A 20,083-nucleotide genomic window follows, 5' to 3' on the forward strand; every position below is an offset into this window, starting at 1 on the left:
CCCAGCCCCCTAGCCTCCCATCCTCCCAGCCCCCTAGCCTCCCAGCCCCCTAGCCTCCCAGCCCCCTAGCCTCACATCCTCCCAGCTCCCTAGCCTCCCATCCTCCCATCCTCCCAACCCCCTAGACTCCCATCCTCTGTGTGCCCCTGGGGGCTACTCTTACTTCCTCTGACAGAAACATGTCATACCCAAATGATAATGTACTTGATTAGGACACAGAAGTTCCCACAGCAAATAAGATGGCTGCTGAGTGTTTAACGTAGTTTAATGGAAGGGTGGTTCTCCTGCTGCTGTGATGTATAGATAGAATTAGAATTATTAGGGTTAGATCTGGGTGTTGTGAATGGTACATTATGATGCTGGGTTAGGGTTAGAGTGGTTAAGGCGATTTTAAGTCACTCTGGACAACAGCGTCTGAAAAATGACCAACTTGTAAATGTAGATACAATATGATATGATAGTGGGTTAGGGTAAGGGCAGGGTGTTATGGATGCTACACATCTAAAATCACACGCATGCCCCGGGGCGATGCACACAGCTAATTCCCATTGCTACTTTGACAGACTGCATGTCACAAGACTGCATTAGCCCACTGAGCTTAAGCCCGGACATTAGCTTGGAGAGATAACGGTGTGAGTAGATTTACCACGGTTGTAGCCTGTTCCTGTTCTGGGGTGATGATGTAGGAGGGAGAGGGGGGTTCTGTGTGTGTATGGAGGAGACAGGGGTGAGGGTGTAAGAGTGTAGGGGCGGGATAGGGATGGTAGTGTGGTGTGGGTAGATGTTCCAGTGCTATTCTAGGGTGGTGGTGTAGGGAAAGACGGGTGAGGGGTGTGAGGTGGGTGCGAGGTTATAGGGAGGAGATGCGTTGTGGGTAGAGTTCCAGCCTGTTCTGAAGTGTCAGGATGATACCCACACACACACAACACACACTCTGACATGTCAGAATGTTAATAACAGTAGAATAGTGTTTAATTAGAAGAGCACTGGCTGCATGTTAACACCTTTTGCCCTTTCTTCCTCCTCCACCACCCCTCCTCCTCTTGCCTCCATCTCCCTCCTGTCTTCCACCCCAACTCCCCTGACACTTCCGGCAGCTCAGGTCATTACCACACATTTTTTATGAATTTCCACCATGTTTTTCTGTCTGCCGTACATCTAATTAGATGACAATAACATATCGAACTCACGCCACAGATAAATATAAATATGCATGAATCTGCAGCAAGCGAGGGATGTGACACCTCTCAGAGAGGAGTGGTGCGGCTGGCGCTCTCGTCTTCCAGTTAGTCACAGTTCAGAGGCGACAAAGAGGCACGCACACGCACGCACGCGCGCACACACACACACACACACACACACACACACACACACAACCCCTAATTATCCTGGAGGATGTGTGATCTGCAATAGTCTTGCTTCCTTTTTCCTTATTTTCTTGCTTCAAATAAGTCAGTCATATTCCTCCACATGAACAGTGAAGTAAGGCTACCTACATTACGAACAGTACTACTGCTTAGGAGTGAACTGAACACTGAAGAGAGCATCTGACTCCTTAAACAAAGACAACTTACCTGTAGGTCCTGGCTGGGGTGTTTTAACAGCCAGTCAACAACAACATACACTACATTCATCATGGTAGAATAATAGATGATGAGATTTTGGGTATGGAGAGAAGAGGTGATCGGCTCAATACAACAACATGCATCCATCCAAGATGAGGGGGAGAGGGCATAGGAGAGAGGGAGAAAGAGAGAGGAGGGAAAAGAGGAGAGAGGAGGAGACTGAGAAAGGAGAGAGGAGGAAAAAGGGTGGAGAAGGGATGCTGACCTGCGACGGTGTTGAGGAACATGAGGTACTCGAAGTTGGAGATCTCCCTCCTCTGCCAGCGCTGGGTCATGTTAGACGACTTGAAGAGCTGCCGGGGCGTCGCCATGGAGATACGCCTGCACAACAACAGAGGAAGAAACACCTTAGGTTGTGTCCAAAATGGAACCCTTTTCCCTATTTATTGCACTACTTTTGACCAGGAATCATTCATACCAATGAGGTTTAAGTAAGAGGTTCGTAAGTGTACTCAAGAAACCTAAGTGCACAACCAGACACACATAGACCAGCTAAAGACCAAAACTCCCAGACACGAAATCATTCAGTGAGAACTCAGAGCAGCACACACTGGCACCGTGTGACAGCTTCATCAGCATGTGAGACCTAAGCATTCTTCAGCCATGACCAAAGTGTCAGAGTCGTGCAGGCCTTGAAGTGACTTCAACTCAACACATGGGGAGAATCAAAAGTTGGATGGAGGCTGTTTCTAAAAGACCTAACAATACTAGCTAACATTAGTCAATACCTAACATTAGCACATAGCTAACACTAGCCGATAGCTAACACTAACTGAAAGCTAACGCTAACCAATCGCTAACACTAGCTGATAGCTAATACTAGCTAACAACAGAGAGCTAACACTGGCCAATCAACAGCTAACACTAGCTAACTGATTGCTAACAATACAGTGCCTTGCGAAAGTATTCGGCCCCCTTGAACTTTGCGACCTTTTGCCACATTTCAGGCTTCAAACATAAAGATATAAAACTGTATTTTTTTGTGAAGAATCAACAACAAATGGGACACAATCATGAAGTGGAACGACATTTATTGGATATTTCAAACTTTTTTAACAAATCAAAAACTGAAAAATTGGGCGTGCAAAATTATTCAGCCCCTTTACTTTCAGTGCAGCAAACTCTCTCCAGAAGTTCAGTGAGGATCTCTGAATGATCAAATGTTGACCTAAATGACTAATGATGATAAATACAATCCACCTGTGTGTAATCAAGTCTCCGTATAAATGCACCTGCACTGTGATAGTCTCAGAGGTCCGTGAAATGTGCAGAGAGCATCATGAAGAACAAGGAACACACCAGGCAGGTCCGAGATACTGTTGTGAAGAAGTTTAAAGCCGGATTTGGATACAAAAATATTTCCCAAGCTTTAAACATCCCAAGGAGCACTGTGCAAGCGATAATATTGAAATGGAAGGAGTATCAGACCACTGCAAATCTACCAAGACCTGGCCGTCCCTCTAAACTTTCAGCTCATACAAAGAGAAGACTGATCAGAGATGCAGCCAAGAGGCCCATGATCACTCTGGATGAACTGCAGAGATCTACAGCTGAGGTGGGAGACTCTGTCCATAGGACAACAATCAGTCGCATATTGCACAAATCTGGCCTTTATGGAAGAGTGGCAAGAAGAAAGCCATTTCTTAAAGATATCCATAAAAAGTGTCGTTTAAAGTTTGCCACAAGCCACCTGGGAGACACACCAAACATGTGGAAGAAGGTGCTCTGGTCAGATAAAACCAAAATGGAACTTTTTGGCAACAATGCAAAACGTTATGTTTGGAGTAAAAGCAACACAGCTGAACACACCATCCCCACTGTCAAACATGGTGGTGGCAGCATCATGGTTTGGGCCTGCTTTTCTTCAGCAGGGACAGGGAAGATGGTTAAAATTGATGGGAAGATGGATGGAGCCAAATAGAGGACCAGTCTGGAAGAAAACCTGATGGAGTCTGCAAAAGACCTGAGACTGGGACTGAGATTTGTCTTCCAACAAGACAGTGATCCAAAACATAAAGCAAAATCTACAATGGAATGGTTCAAAAATAAACATATCCAGGTGTTAGAATGGCCAAGTCAAAGTCCAGACCTGAATCCAATCGAGAATCTGTGGAAAGAACTGAAAACTGCTGTTCACAAATGCTCTCCATCCAACCTCACTGAGCTCGAGCTGTTTTGCAAGGAGGAATGGGAAAAAATGTCAGTCTCTCGATGTGCAAAACTGATAGAGACATACCCCAAGCGACTTACAGCTGTAATCGCAGCAAAAGGTGACGCTACAAAGTATTAACTTAAGGGGGCTGAATAATTTTGCATGCCCAATTTCTCAGTTTTTGATTTGTTAAAAAAGTTTGAAATATCCAATAAATGTTGTTCCACTTCATGATTGTGTCCCACTTGTTGTTGATTCTTCACAAAAAAATACAGTTTTATATCTTTATGTTTGAAGCCTGAAATGTGGCAAAAGGTCGCAAAGTTCAAGGGGGCCGAATACTTTCGCAAGGCACTGTAGATGTGTGTTTTGTAGTACTTAATGACAGGGTGTAGGTATGGTAAAGGGTCTGTCCTCCATCTCCTTCTGTGTATTTTACTGTGCGGTCAGGAAGGCAGGCAGGCTGCAGCTCTGTGCTACAGAGACTTAACTCAGAGAATTAGATCAGTTCAGTCAATGACCACTCATTCCAATGACGGGAGCAATGGGATTCACTTCCTGTTGAACGCGGAACGAGGGAGAGCTCGGTTTGTTGTTTTGGAACATTTGCTCTTTTGAAAGTGTATTAAAAGGTTTCTTAGTAGCTAGCTACTTTTTGAGTTTGGTCCTGCAATACAGTTGCATCAGTTGCTGGGACTGCTACTCTCAGTGATCCTGCCGACCAAGGCCGGGTCTAAGGACTTATTTGGCGTAACAGTTAGCCTAGCTGCTAGCTAGCTGCCTATCAAGCTAGTGGGGTTTTTCTGACGGCTTGAATGCAGCCCACGATGCGGTTAGCCATTGTGGCTGGGACCACGGATTGTCCCGGGCTTGTGGCTGGCTAGAACCCTGCTGTTTATTGTTGTTTTCAATCTTCCCTGTGACTTATTCTGTCTGGAAATGCGAGGAGTAACAGCGTAACCTACGTTGCTACCATAACAAAGACCAAAGCCGGCGGGAGTACCTTGAGGACAGTGGTGTCTATCTATCACAGGTGAAGGATCTTTAAAACAAACAAAAATAGTTCTACAAGCAGTTGTTACAACAACAGAAAATAGCTTGTGTTTGTCCAAATACTGGTAGAGTCAACTAATTAAAGAAAGGACGACCTGACCAGAGATGTCCAAGACCTGAGGAACAGTTTGTAGTTCTCCCAGGGTCAGCTATGTGTTTAAACAGGAGAACGGCAAGATGACAGCAATCTGTAAATCATTCAGAGAGTACATCAGTTCTATATGTGAATCCATGATAACAATGACGGAGAAATCAGATTATCTTGAGGGACAATCAAGGTGGAACAACATGGTTGTGGATGGAATTGCAGAATCTCCACATAAGACCTGGATGGAGACTGAGAACAAAGTGGGGGAAATGATCTCGGAGAAACTGAAGATGCACCACAGGAAGGTTGAGGTGGAGCACGCCCACAGAATTGGAAAACCCATCACCGGCCCAGGTGACAGGCCCAGGCCGATAGTGGTGAAGTTCCTGAGGTTCAAGGACAAGGTAGCCCTTCTGGAAGGAGCAAAGAACTTGAGGGGAATGTATATCTTCCTCAACAAGGACAATCCTGAAGCTGTGCGCAGAAGAGGAAATCCCAGCCATGAAAGCTGCCAGAGTGCGTGGGGATATTGCTTACATCCGCTATGACAGGATCATTGTCAACTCTCCCCCCCAAAAGCCTGGAAGGGATGGGAGAGCCACACCTATGGGTTCATAGCAGCACACACCAACTGATTAATGGACTGCTGAATGTATATATATATTTTTATCTTGCTTTGTTTTCTCTTTTCCATATTATGACTATCTCTGATAAGCTACCCAGGAAAGGGCTCAAAATAGCCCATAGTAATATACTGTATGTAGCCTTAGAAATAAGGATAATGAAATCAATAACTTGCTAACATCAGATAACATTTGTACAGTGCCTTGCGAAAGTATTCGGCCCCCTTGAACTTTGTGACCTTTTGCAACATTTCAGGCTTCAAACATAAAGATATAAAACTGTATTTTTTTGTGAAGAATCAACAACAAGTGGGACACAATCATGAAGTGGAACAACATTTATTGGATATTTCAAACTTTTTTAACAAATCAAAAACTGAAAAATTGGGCGTGCAAAATTATTCAGCCCCCTTAAGTTAATACTTTGTAGCGCCACCTTTTGCTGCGATTACAGCTGTAAGTCGCTTGGGGTATGTCTCTATCAGTTTTGCACATCGAGAGACTGACATTTTTTTTCCATTCCTCCTTGCAAAACAGCTCGAGCTCAGTGAGGTTGGATGGAGAGCATTTGTGAACAGCAGTTTTCAGTTCTTTCCACAGATTCTCGATTGGATTCAGGTCTGGTGTTTGGCCATTCTAACACCTGGATATGTTTATTTTTGAACCATTCCATTGTAGATTTTGCTTTATGTTTTGGATCACTGTCTTGTTGGAAGACAAATCTCAGTCCCAGTCTCAGCTCTTTTGCAGACTCCATCAGGTTTTCTTCCAGAATGGTCCTGTATTTGGCTCCATCCATCTTCCCATCAATTTTAACCATCTTCCCTGTCCCTGCTGAAGAAAAGCAGGCCCAAACCATGATGCTGCCACCACCATGTTTGACAGTGGGGATGGTGTGTTCAGGGTGATGAGCTGTGTTGCTTTTACGCCAAACATAACGTTTTGCATTGTTGCCAAAAAGTTCAATTTTGGTTTCATCTGACCAGAGCACCTTCTTCCACATGTTTGGTGTGTCTCCCAGGTGGCTTGTGGCAAACTTTAAACGACACTTTTTATGGATATCTTTAAGAAATAGCTTTCTTCTTGCCACTCTTCCATAAAGTTCAGATTTGTGCAATATACGACTGATTGTTGTCCTATGGACAGAGTCTCCCACCTCAGCTGTAGATCTCTGCAGTTCATCCAGAGTGATCATGGGCCTCTTGGCTGCATCTCTGATCAGTCTTCTCCTTGTATAAGCTGAAAGTTTAGAGGGACGGCCAGGTCTTGGTAGATTTGCAGTGGTCTGATACTCCTTCCATTTCAATATTATCACTTGCACAGTGCTCCTTGGGATGTTTAAAGCTTGGGAAATATTTTTGTATCCAAATCCGGCTTTAAACTTCTTCACAACAGTATCTCGGACCTGCCTGGTGTGTTCCTTGTTCTTCATGATGCTCTCTGCGCTTTTAACGGACCTCTGAGACTATCACAGTGCAGGTGCATTTATACGGAGACTTGATTACACACAGGTGGATTGTATTTATCATCATTAGTCATTTAGGTCAACATTGGATCATTCAGAGATCCTCAGGAGGTGTTTCTCTATATATTCAGAGCCATATCCCTCTAATTCATAGAGAAGGTCTCATGTCAAGTGTTATTGAAGTGCTGTGGTTGCAGGTTAACTTGGTACATCTAAAGCCTTTTCTTTTGGGGTGTTGCTCAGTATCTAAATCATATCTGTGAAATGCTTGATAGTGTATGTGATGTAAACAGAGAGGTCTACTTTCTTGGGGACCTGAATATTGACTGGTTTTCAAGCTGTCCACTCAAGAGGAATCTTCTCACTGTAACCAGTGCCTGTAATCTTGTTCAGGTTATTAATCAACCTACCAGGATGTTTACAAACACTACAGGAACAAGATCATCCACATGTATTGATCATATTTCTACTAATATTGTAGAACTTTGTTCTAAAGCTTTATCCGTACCTATTGGATGCAGTGATCACAATATAGTGGCTATATTCAGGAAAGCCAAAGTTCCAAAAGCTGGGCCTAAAATTGAGGGGAAGAGCTCTTTCTGTAGTAAAGAGATGCTCTGCTTTTTTGACACCACACTCCAAAAAGTCCTGCAGGCTCTAGTTTTGTTTGTCGTGTGGTTGAGTGCTGCAAAGAAATACCTAGTTAAGCTCTTCATTGCAGTCAGAGGGGTAATATACATACTATGACTGACTGCATCACTTGTTCTTTTAATAAGAAACATTAATGTGTTGAAAAGTCTCAATTATTTGCATAATCAATTTATACACAGCTTTGACACACAAACACTTACCCGACCAGACATGCCACCAGGGGTCTTTTCACAGTCCCCAAATCCAGAACAAATTCAAGAAACCGTACAGTATTATATAGAGCCATTATTGCATGGAACTCTGTTCCATCTCACATTGCTCAAATAAACAGCAAACCTGGTTCCAAAAAACAGATGAAGCAACACCTCACTGCACAACGCCTCTCCTCTATTTGACCTATTTGATAGTTTGTGTATGTATTGATATGTAGGCTACGTGTGCCTTTTTTAAAAATGTATGTAATTCTGTCCTTAAGCTGTTCTTGTCTATTAATGTTCTGTATTATGTCATGTTGTGTGTGGACCTCTGAAACAGTACAAAAATGTCTCTGCTGTAAGCAGGGTCAGCTGCTGGCAGGGACAGTTCCACTCTCCACAACACAAAGGAGGTAGATGGGGAGACTAACAATACACACCCTGCTAAATAATATGGACACAATGCACCCCATAATACTACTCTGGAGCCAGTATGGCAAAGGCCAAATACGAAACAAAATGTTTCATGAGCTAAACATTTAAATATGTGTGTGTGTGTGTGTGTGTGTGTGTGTGTGTGTGTGTGTGTGTGAGTTACCTGGCTTGTGGTAGGCCATAGCTGGTTCCCACTCCGACCCTGGGTAGACTGTAGACCACCTTCTTCACTGTTGCCTGGTCTGGGAAGTTAAACATCACTGACGCTGGGAGGAGAGATAACAAAACGTGATTAATAACAATTCTCAACACTATGTTAAAGTGGTTAAGAGAAGCAGTTTATTATATATCATCTTCAGAATGCAAACAGGACACATCTGAGACCAGAGTGTGGCTGTGTACAAAATGACACACTATTCTCTATGTAGTGCACTATTGGCTCTGGTCCAAAGTAGTGTACTATATAGGGAATAGGGTGGCATTTGGGACGTAGTGAGTGTGTGTGATGCTTACTCCTGTTGGCCATGAAGACCTCCAGGCCAGTGTTCTGGAGCAGGTATCGCCTGGAGAAGACCGCTCTGATCTCACTGAACATCCACTTACCATGCAGACCCTCGGAGTACGCCAGGACCTGCAGAGAGGAGAGGAAAAGAGAGGAGGAAAGGAACAGGAGGGGAAAGAGACCAGACAAATGGTTTACATTGTGACAAACACAGGTTGTAGACTGTTGCAACTAGGTTGTAGACTTCCATTGTCTCTAAACATGCTATTTCCCAGATTCACCTCTGTCTTTAATATCTATTTCAGGTGGTCTGCAACACGCAACCAGGGTGTAAAAAAACAGGAAGAACAGGCCTCTGGGTTACACACATCAATACCAACACAAGAAGAGGAGAGACAGAGAGGAGAGGGGAGAGGAAAGGAGAGGATGGGGGTGAGCAAAAGAGAGAAGAGAGGGGGATGAGGAGAGAGGGATCATTAGTGTGCAGCACCTCTGGGACAGCAGGTCTACTGAGGGAGTTTAAGAGAGGCCTCCGTGACAGGTGAAAAAAATCCCACTAACACACCTCCCGCTCTCCCTCCTTCCAACACTGTCTGAGCACTTGGTTCGGCCTAGTCTCCCCAGGTTACAATCACACACATTCCCATCCTATCAGTGTAGCTGGACACAGACAGAGACATGAGAACCACCCAGGGCGGGGTGCGAGAGAGAACAGGTGAAACACAACACACAGAGAGGGGATGTAGCTCGAGCCTGACTGACAGTCCAGGGGGGGAACTAGGGGGGAGGCAGAGTGAGATGTTGGGCTGGGGATGTTAGGACCAATGCTAATGCTCATTTAAAACAGTGACAAGCAGGAGTAGAGTAGGAGAGGACAGGACGAGGAGAGGGTAGGAGAGGACAGGAAGAGGAGAGGGTAGGAGAGGGGAGAAGAGGGGAGAAGAGGTGAGGGTAGGAGAGGACAGGAAGAGGAGAGGGTAGGAGAGGACAGGAAGAGGAGAGGGTAGGAGAGGGGAGAAGAGGAGAGGGTAGGAGAGGACAGGAAGAGGAGAGGGTAGGAGAGGACAGGAAGAGGAGAGGGTAGGAAAGGACAGGAAGAGGAGAGGGTAGGAGAGGACAGGAAGAGGAGAGGGTAGGAGAGGGGAGAAGAGGAGAGGGTAGGAGAGGACAGGAAGAGGTTAGGGTAGGAGAGGGGAGAAGAGGAGAGGGTAGGAGAGGACAGGAAGAGGAGAGGGTAGGAGAGGACAGGAAGAGGAGAGGGTAGGAGAGGACAGGAAGAGGAGAGGGTAGGAGAGGGGAGAAGAGGAGAGGGTAGGAGAGGACAGGAAGAGGAGAGGGTAGGAGAGGGGAGAAGAGGTGAGGGTAGGAGAGGACAGGAAGAGGAGAGGGTAGGAGAGGACAGGAAGAAGAGAGGGTAGGAGAGGACAGGAAGAGGTTAGGGTAGGAGAGGGGAGAAGAGGAGAGGGTAGGAGAGGACAGGAAGAGGAGAGGGTAGGAGAGGACAGGAAGAGGAGAGGGTAGGAGAGGACAGGAAGAGGAGAGGGTAGGAGGGGGGAGAAGAGGAGAGGGTAGGAGAGGACAGGAAGAGGAGAGGGTAGGAGAGGACAGGAAGAGGAGAGGGTAGGAGAGGGGAGAAGAGGAGAGGAGTGAGGCAGTGGTGCATTAATTTCTCCCTGGAATAGCTGTGGCTCGACCTCCCTGCCACAAAGTCTCTGGAGCTCAATTATAAGTGGATTAGATGGAGAGAAGTGGAGTGAAGGGCAGAAGGTGGCAGGTTTTAGGGAGCGAGGGAGCGAGGGAGTGAGAAGTGGAGGGTGCGAGGGAGGGAGAGGTGGGGGAGGGGTGGTGGCATCTCTGCTTCTCCTTCCTGTGCTGCCCCAGGTTGACAAATCAGCCACCCCAGGCTCTAACAGTTGTCATAGAGACAGACTGCCTGCTCAGAGAACATTTGTAGTAGGGAGCAGCTGAAGAGGAGGAGAGGAAAGATGGAGAGAGGGAGAGGTGGAGAGATGGGAGGAGATGGAGAAAGGGAGAGGTGGAGAGATGGGGGAGATGGAGAAAGGGAGAGGTGGAGAGATGGGAGGAGATGGAGAAAGGGAGAGGTGGAGAGATGGGGGAGATGGAGAAAGGGAGAGGTGGAGAGATGGGAGGAGATGGAGAAAGGGAGAGGTGGAGAGATGGGGGAGATGGAGAAAGGGAGAGATGGAGAGATGGGGGAGATGGAGAAAGGGAGACTTGGAGAGATGGGGGAGATGGAGAAGGGGAGAGATGGGGGGATGGAGAAAGGGAGAGGTGGGGGAGATGGAGAGAAGGAGCGGTAGAGAGAGGGAAAGATAGATGAATGGAGAGATTGTGAACAGATCAGGATGAAGAAAGATGAGGAAAATGAGGAAAATTACAAGACTACTATTACAATGCATGGCCTGATCAACCTTACATTAAAAACTACTGAAGAGGCTGTGTCTACATGGATGTATTACCCCTTCCTGGTTGCTCTTGTATGTTGCTATAACTGGGAACAGAGAGCATGCAGGCCAGGCCAGGCCACAGGGTTAAAGACAGACAGTGCAGGCCAGAGGCCTCACCAGCAACAAAACACAGGCTAAAAAGCCTCCGCTTCAAACAGCCCACATCAAAACATTATGTCAGAACAACAAAGCCTTGACTTAAACCAACAAGCAGCGAGGGGCCCCTGCAGATTGGAGGCTTGACAAAGCCCAGAGAGAGAAGCAGCTGTAAGAAATGCCATTTAATGAACCTGTTTGCTGAAGCTGTCAAAGGTGTCAGAGCTGACGAGCGCTGGGGACACAGCCAGCCGGCCAGCCAGCCAGTCGGCCAGGCCCCAGACAGTCTTGCCTGCCAGATGGAGACTTCGGCCCCAATCTAATCAGCCCACCACCACGAAGGATGACCAAGGAGGGCCAGGCCCCTCCAGATCCACCCCTTCTCCCCCTTACCCACCCCTACTCCCCCCTTGCCCAACCCACTACCCGCCTCATCACCTCCCCTGCTCTGCTCACAGGCTGTCACACTACAGGGGGATGGATGGGGAGGGGCTGGAGGCAGACAAGCCTAGCCTTTTGTTTCCATGCAGGCCCCCCCAGCCCCCCACCTCACACACATTAAGATCCCATGGTGCGTGTGTGCTGCTCTACTAGCTGGGTGGAGATCATACCTCTCCTATAATGACCATAATGCAATTGAACATTTCTGTCTTTTGTTTCCTGTCCTTGTGTGATGTGACAGAGGGCGGATAGCTGCACTGAGCCTGTGGAACATCACATCAGTGTGGAGAAATATTGTGACAGCTGAAATGAGGAGAGACATCGGTGACAGCAGTGCTTAGGCTGAAGGTCACATGGAATAACATACAGTAGAAAACATCACATAGACGTAGAAGTCCCAAGCAGCAGGCGGTCTAAGTTTTGTTCATTGGTCCTTTTAGCAATTATTCAGCATTTACCCGGTATTGTCCTACGTTAACCCCGTACTGTCCAGCCTGATTGAACAGTACGCATTTATATATTTATGTATTCATGTCAATGTGACTGACATTAATACGTGTGTGTGCGAGTGTGCGTGCGTGCGTGTGTGCGAGTGTGTCAGTCAGTTCTGCTGAGATGGGGCCATAATAAGATGATTGAGTCAAGCCCCAAGCCAGCATGACTGATACAGTTATAAAGGAGAGGGGAGCAGAGTGACAACCTGCTATCATAGTAGATCCCTGTGTTCTCCCCTCACACAGCTAATAGAGTGACAACCTGCTATCATAGTAGATCCTCTGTGTTCTCCCCTCACACAGCTAATAGGCTTCTAGTGGAAAGCCTCGACACTGCCGGATCCACAGCCCAGGAGATGAGAGAACAGATGAGGATGAGAGAGAGAGAGGAGGGAGAGAGAGAGAGAAGGAGAGAGAGAGAGGGAGAGAGAGAGAGAGAGAGAGAGAGAGAGAGAGAGAGAGAGAGAGAGAGAGAGAGAGCGAGGGAGAGAGAGAGAGAGAGAGAGAGAGAGAGAGAGAGGGAGAGAGAGGGAGAGAGAGAGAGGGAGAGGGAGAGAGAGAGAAGGAGAAAGAGAGAGAGAGAAGGAGAGAAAGGGAGAGAGGGAGAGAGAGAGAGAGATAGAGAGGGAGGGAGAGAGAGAGAGAGAGAGAGAGAGAGAGAGAGAGAGAGAGGGGGAGAGGGAGAGGGAGAGAAGGAGAGAGAGAAGGAGAAAGAGAGAGAGAGAGAGCGAGAGAGAGAGATTTGAGAATGGAGAGGATTTCACACACAATCATTTGGAGCATCAGCATACACTGCATCCACAACCTGACCCCAGGGGAGGAGGGATGGAAGGAGAAAGAGCATACACTGTGAACGCTGGTTTACAACCTGATCTCAGGGTACACAGTGCAGAACTGGGAGGGAGGGGAACAGGATCAACAAATTATTCACACCATTTTTTCCCTTTAATTTTTGTCATTGATCTACACACAATACTCCATACTGTATTTATGTATTTATGTATGTATGTAGGAAAAAAAATTGTAAAATATGAAAAACAAAACACTAATATACAGTATCTTGATTAGATAAGTATTCAACCCTCTCAGTCAATGTTAGAATCATGTTAGAATCACCTTTGGCAGCAATTACAACAGTCTTTCTGGGTAAATCTCTAAGAGCTTTGCACACCTGGGTGAAACAATATTTGCACATTTTCTTTTTTAAATTCTTCAAGCTCTGTCAAGTTGGTTGTTGATCATTGCTAGACAGACATTTTCAAGTGTTGAAGTGCCATAGATTTAAGTCAAATCTGTAACCAGGCCACTCAGGAATATTCAATACCATCTTGGTAAGCAACTCCAGTATATATTTGGCCTTGTTGTCTTGCTGAAAGGTGAATGTGTCTCCTAGTGTCTGTAGGAAAGCAGACTGAACCAGGTTTTCCTCTAGGATTTTGCTTGTTCTTAGCTCTATTCCGTTTATTTAAGTCCCTAGTCCTTGCTGATGACAAGCATACACATAACATGATGCAGCCACCACCATGCTTGAAAATATGAAGAATGGTACTCAGTGATGTGTTGTGTTATATTTGCCTTAAACATAACGGTTTGTATTCATGAGTTAAAGTACATTTCTTTGCCAAATGTTTTGCCGTTTTACTTTAGTGCCTTATTGCAAACAGGATGCATGTTTCTGAATATTTTTATTCTGTACAGGCTAACTTCACAATGCTTAAGGGATATTCAATGTCTGCTCATATTTAGAAAAATAAAAAATCCACTTTGTCATTATGGGTTATTGTGTGTAAGCCAACGACACAAAATCTCAATGTAATCCATTTTGAATTCAGGCTGTAACACCAAAATGTGGAAAAAGTCGAGGGACGTGAATACTTTCTGAAGGAACTGTATTATGGATCCATGACAAGGTGCACAGAAGCATATAGGGACACTGGACATCAGATAAGGAAAAACGTGTAAATACTATCATTTACCATGATTGTAGATATACAGCACACTGAACAAAAATAGAAACATCATGCAACAATTTCAAAGATTTTACTGAGTTACAGTTCATACAAGGAAATCAGTCAATTTAAATAAATTAATTAGGCCTTGATCTATGGATTTCACATGACTGGGAATACAGATATGCATCTGTTGGTCACAGATACCTTAAAAAAAAAGGTAGGGGCGTAGATCAGAAAACCAGTCAGTAAATGGTGTGACCACCATTTGCCTCATGCAGCGACACATCTCCTTTTCATAGAGTTGATCAGGCTGTTGATTGTGGCCTGTGGAATGTAGTTCCACTCCTCTTCAATGGCTGTGCGAAGTTTCTGGATATTGGCGGGATCTGGAACACGCTGTCATACACATCAATCCAGAGCATCCCAACATGCTTGTGACATGTCTGGTGAGTATGCAGGCCATGGAAGAACTTGGACATTTTCAACTTCCAGGAATTGTGTACAGATCCTGGCGACATGGAGCCGTGTATTATCATGCTGAAACACGAGGTGATGGCGGCGGATGGATGGCACGACAATTGGCCTCAGGAACTCGTCACGGTATCTCTGTGAATTAAAATTGCCATCGATAAAATGCAATTGGGTTCATTGTCCGTAGATTGTCTGCCCATAGCATTACTCCAACGTTGACATCAGCAAACCACTCGGCCACACGATGCCATACATGTGGGCTGCCATCTGCTCAGTACAGTTGAAACCAGGATTCATCTGTGAAGAGCACACTTCTCTAGCGTGCCAGTGGAAGTTGGTTACGATGCCGAACAGAAGTCAGGGTAAGACCATGGTGAGGACAACAAGCACGCAGATGAGCTTCCCTGTGATGGTTTCTGACAGTTGGTGCAGAAATTCTTCTGCCGTGCAAACTACAGTTTCATCAGCTGTCCGGGTGGCTGGTCTCAGACAGGTGAAGAAGCCGGATCTGGAAGTCCTGGACTGGCGTGGCTACAGCTGCGGATGAGGCCGGTTGGACATACTGCCAAATTCTCTAAAATGACATCAGAGGCGGCTTATGGTAGGGAAATTAACATTAAATGATCTGGCAACAGCTCTGGTGGACATTACTGAAGTCAGTGTGCCAATTGCATGCTCCCTCAAAACTTGAGACATCTATGGCAACATGTTGTGTGACAAAACTGCACATTTTAGAGTGGCCTTATATTGTCCCCAGCACAAGGTGTACCTGTGTAATGATCATGCTGTTTAATCAGCTTCTTGACATGCCACACCTGTCAGGTGGATGGATTATCTTGGAAAAAAGGGTAAATGCTCACTAACAGGGATGCAAACAAATTTGTACATAACATTTAATAGAAATCAGCTTTCTGTGCATATGGAACATTTCTGGGATCTTTTATTTCAGCTCATGAAAAATGAGACCAAGACTTTACATGTGCCGTTTATATTTTTGTTCAGTGTAGTTGTATATAGAGTTTATAATGAAAAGTGCAGTACGTTATCCGGTGTCAAATGAGAGACACCACAGCCCTAATCAACAAATGTCACAACTTATTTTACCATGTGTGACTTGTTCCGCTTTCTACCCGGCATCCTGGTATAGTGAAACTATTCCACTCTGCTTTCTGCTCGCCATCCTGTCAGGAATGTATTCCTCTCTTCCTTCTTCAAATGAATTGCTAGGCAACACAGGCACTAGGCCTCTTAACCCTCATTTCAAAACAAAGGAAACAAATCACATGTTGCGTGTCAACACATGTCAAGCAGCTCTGGAATATGCATCTAATTTCTCATCCATTATAGTGGTGTGTAGTGTGGGTGTGTGGGTGTGTGGGTGGGTGGGTGGGTGTGCGGTGTAGACAGCATGGGGTGGAAACAACAAGAGGCCATTCCACAGACCACAAGGATCAAACCAACTGACAAGGAACCTAAAAACAAACCAATCACTGAAAAACAGGTTATATACTATAGGTTTTACAGTGAAAAAACAACAGTGTTTCATACTGGGGGGTGGGGGTCGTTCTGAAATGTTCTCTTGAGGACTAATCCATAAAAAAAAGTATTGCTGTTTCGTTAAGTAAATGAGAGGAGACATATCTGAGCTCTATGACCGATGCCTGTCACAAACCAACCTTTTACTGCAACTATAATCCCCATTAGGTCCTTTTCAGATTGATGCTGATTCCTAAATATCAAAGCATGCCTTCCATCTGATCTTCCCTCGCCATGACAACTGTTATGACTGTTATGAGGGTGGAAATGGGGAAACGTTCAAACTCTCTGAGATTATAGTTAGGAGGCGAAGCGCTCGGTTCCCTCTCCCAGTCCCATATCTCAACTTCAATAAAGTACCAGGCTCCTGAAACAGGTATTGGGGAAAATAAGATACAGATTTGCATAATCTGTGTCAGTATCCATTTGTGTGGTGGTTGGAGTGTGGAGAGATGACACGGTGCTGGCTGGTGGTAGCGAGCGTGGCTGGTAACGGTAGCAGGGAGCTGGTGCTCTGGGACCACTGGGATAAAAGGATGAATATACATCACATCAGGCCACTGCTGCTGGCTGCCAGATCACCCAAACGTCCAGCCAAGTTTGTCAATAATGTTTATGTCACGTCGCCGTATTTCACACACGTTACCAGACGGGGTTGAGTAGCGGGGAGGGGGGGGGCTGTGGGTTTACGTATTTCACACACGTTACCAGACGGGGTTGAGTAGCGGGGAGGGGGGGGCTGTGGGTTTACGTATTTCACACACGTTACCAGACGGAGTTGAGTAGCGGGGAGGGGGGGGCTGTGGGTTTACGTATTTCACACACGTTACCAGACGGGGTTGAGTAGCGGGGAGGGGGGGGGCTGTGGGTTTACGTATTTCACACACGTTACCAGACGGGGTTGAGTAGCGGGGAGGGGGGGGGGCTGTGGGTTTACGTATTTCACACACGTTACCAGACGGAGTTGAGTAGCGGGGAGGGGGGGGGCTGTGGGTTTACGTATTTCACACACGTTACCAGACGGGGTTGAGTAGCGGGGAGGGGGGGCTGTGGGTTTACGTATTTCACACACGTTACCAGACGGAGTTGAGTAGCGGGGAGGGGGGGGGGCTGTGGGTTTACGTATTTCACACACGTTACCAGACGGGGTTGAGTAGCGGGGAGGGGGGGGCTGTGGGTTTACGTATTTCACACACGTTACCAGACGGGGTTGAGTAGCGGGGAGGGGGGGCTGTGGGTTTACGTATTTCACACACGTTACCAGACGGAGTTGAGTAGCGGGGAGGGGGGGGCTGTGGGTTTACGTATTTCACACACGTTACCAGACGGAGTTGAGCAGCGGGGAGGGGGGGGCTGTGGGTTTACGTATTTCACACACGTTACCAGACGGAGTTGAGTAGCGGGGAGGGGGGGGCTGTGGGTTTACGTATTTCACACACGTTACCAGACGGAGTTGAGCAGCGGGGAGGGGGGGGCTGTGGGTTTACGTATTTCACACACGTTACCAGACGGGGTTGAGTAGCGGGGAGGGGGGGGGGCTGTGGGTTTACGTATTTCACACACGTTACCAGACGGAGTTGAGTAGCGGGGAGGGGGGGGCTGTGGGTTTACGTATTTCACACACGTTACCAGACGGGGTTGAGTAGCGGGGAGGGGGGGGCTGTGGGTTTACGTATTTCACACACGTTACCAGACGGGGTTGAGTAGCGGGGAGGGGGGGGCTGTGGGTTTACGTATTTCACACACGTTACCAGACGGGGTTGAGTAGCGGGGAGGGGGGGCTGTGGGTTTACGTATTTCACACACGTTACCAGACGGGGTTGAGTAGCGGGGAGGGGGGGCTGTGGGTTTACGTATTTCACACACGTTACCAGACGGAGTTGAGCAGCGGGGAGGGGGGGGCTGTGGGTTTACGTATTTCACACACGTTACCAGACGGAGTTGAGTAGCGGGGAGGGGGGGCTGTGGGTTTACGCGTTTCAAATACACTTCCAAAAAATAATCACTTTAATTATGCACTTTAAGAAAATGAGACAAAACCACTCTGTCATATGACAGTTACTGTAGGTAACACTTTCTTAGATACACAACATCCACATACACAAAGCATGCCTTCCATCTGATACATGGCCCAGCTTCAGATGGCCTACACTAAGGAGCTAGACTAGAGTGAAGGGTTGCAGTCATTTGGGATTGGACTCTTCCAGCAGGACTTCACTAATGGGTCATATTCAGGGGCTTGCCAACCATAAGACGACTGAAATCCCCCATCCACTCCCCTGGATGCTGCTCACTCAGTACACCAAGCTGAAGGCTGCCACCAAACTAGGGCTTAAATCCATCCCATATCTCGCTTCTTTATGTGGGAGGGTAGCGGGGCACAACGAGATGGAGAGGGAGAGAGAGAAAGACACAGGGATGAAGATGAGAAGAGAGAAAGACATGGATAGAGAAGAGGAAAGGGAAAGAGACAGGGGGAGAGAGAGAGAGAGAGAGAGAGAGAGAGAGAGAGGGAGAGAGGGAGAGAGAGAGAGAGAGAGAGAGAGAGAGATGGAGAGAGAGATGGAGAGAGAGAGATATGAGAGAGAGAGAGAGAGAGAGATATGAGAGGGAAAAATACATGGATAGACAGGAAGAGGGAAAAAGACCAAGCTGGAGAGGAAAACCAAGAAAGAAACAGGGATGGAAAGGAAGAGAGGGAAAGAGGGCTAGAGCAGGAGAGGGAAAGAGGGCTAGAGCAGGAGAGGGAAAGAGGGCTAGAGCAGGAGAGGGAAAGAGACAAGGAAGAGGAGGAGAGACAGCGGAAGAGAAGGAGAGAAAGAGCAAGCGTTTAGACGAGAAGGTCTGATGAGCAATGAGCGCCTCACTCGTCCTCAATTAATCTTTCTACCTTTGCTCCAGCGCTCCCCTCTACACAGAGGTAATAATGACAGCCTCATCCATTACTCCTTTATCCCTGCTATTCACTGGGAATCGCTTAATACTATGTTACAGATTTGTCTCCGCTCGTATAATTCTCTGTGTCGTTCACGGTATATCATCTGGAAAACACACAACCTCCCTTTCCGCCGGGCGCTCTTTGAGGATTATGGGGGGTGACACCTCCGGTATGCAGTCGGAATCTGGAGCATCATTTTTTCAGGCGTAAAGCGAAATTAGCCTGACTGATGTCTCAGTGTCAACAGTACAACAAGCTGTGGAGGCCTGCAGGCGGAGGGCTGTGGAGGCCTGCGGGCGGAGGGCTGTGGAGGCCTGCGGGGGGAGGGTTCAGGAGGGCTGTGGAGGCCTGCAGGCAGAGGGCTGAGGAGGGCTGTGGAGGCCTGCAGGCGGAGGGCTGAGGAGGGCTGTGGAGGCCTGCGGGCGGAGGGTTTAGGAGGGCTGTGGAGGCCTGCGGGCAGAGGGCTGAAGAGGGCTGTGGGATGCGTTAAAGGTAGAGCAAGTTGTTATCTACAGGCTGCTCAGCTGAGTGTGTAAATGTATGCTAATGAGAGGCTAACCCTCCAGGCTGGGAGCAGCGCTCAGAACAGGACGTTAATCTGGCTTGTTGACTGCACTAGATCATTTGGACTTGATCCTCTTGTAATTATATAGTTTAAATCTTTTTACCCGAGCTAATCCCACACCATGTTGAAACGTCTTGAATCCCAGCGTGTAGCCTGCTCAGTAGCTAGCGCTCACCAGCACATGTCTTGCTCTCACTCGGAAACACATACACACACATAGCTACTGTACGTAGGAGGAGAAGACACAGCTGAATTAATTACTCTGACTTTTTGAATCCCAGGCTCACAATCACCATAACAGACATCCCTATATAATTGTGATACTACTGGGGGA

At 46.9% G+C, this 20,083-nt stretch overlaps 1 protein-coding gene across 3 annotated transcripts in view; it reads right to left on the bottom strand.

The window, feature by feature from the left end:
- LOC110503343 (neurobeachin) overlaps positions 1–20,083 on the bottom strand; it is a 329,781-nt gene that overhangs the window by 68,121 nt on the left and 241,577 nt on the right. For all 3 annotated transcript variants that reach the window (XM_036961703.2, XM_036961702.2, XM_036961699.2), the window contains 3 exons: positions 8,800–8,917; positions 8,450–8,552; positions 1,831–1,946 (listed from right to left, as the gene is read on the bottom strand). In XM_036961703.2, the coding sequence (XP_036817598.1) occupies positions 1,831–1,946; positions 8,450–8,552; positions 8,800–8,917 (337 nt within the window). The remainder of the gene's footprint in view (positions 1–1,830; positions 1,947–8,449; positions 8,553–8,799; positions 8,918–20,083) is intronic.

This window comes from Oncorhynchus mykiss, chromosome 24 (genome assembly GCF_057628025.1).
Source record: "Oncorhynchus mykiss isolate SJ-2025 chromosome 24, ASM5762802v1, whole genome shotgun sequence".
NCBI classification, from domain to species: domain Eukaryota; kingdom Metazoa; phylum Chordata; class Actinopteri; order Salmoniformes; family Salmonidae; genus Oncorhynchus; species Oncorhynchus mykiss.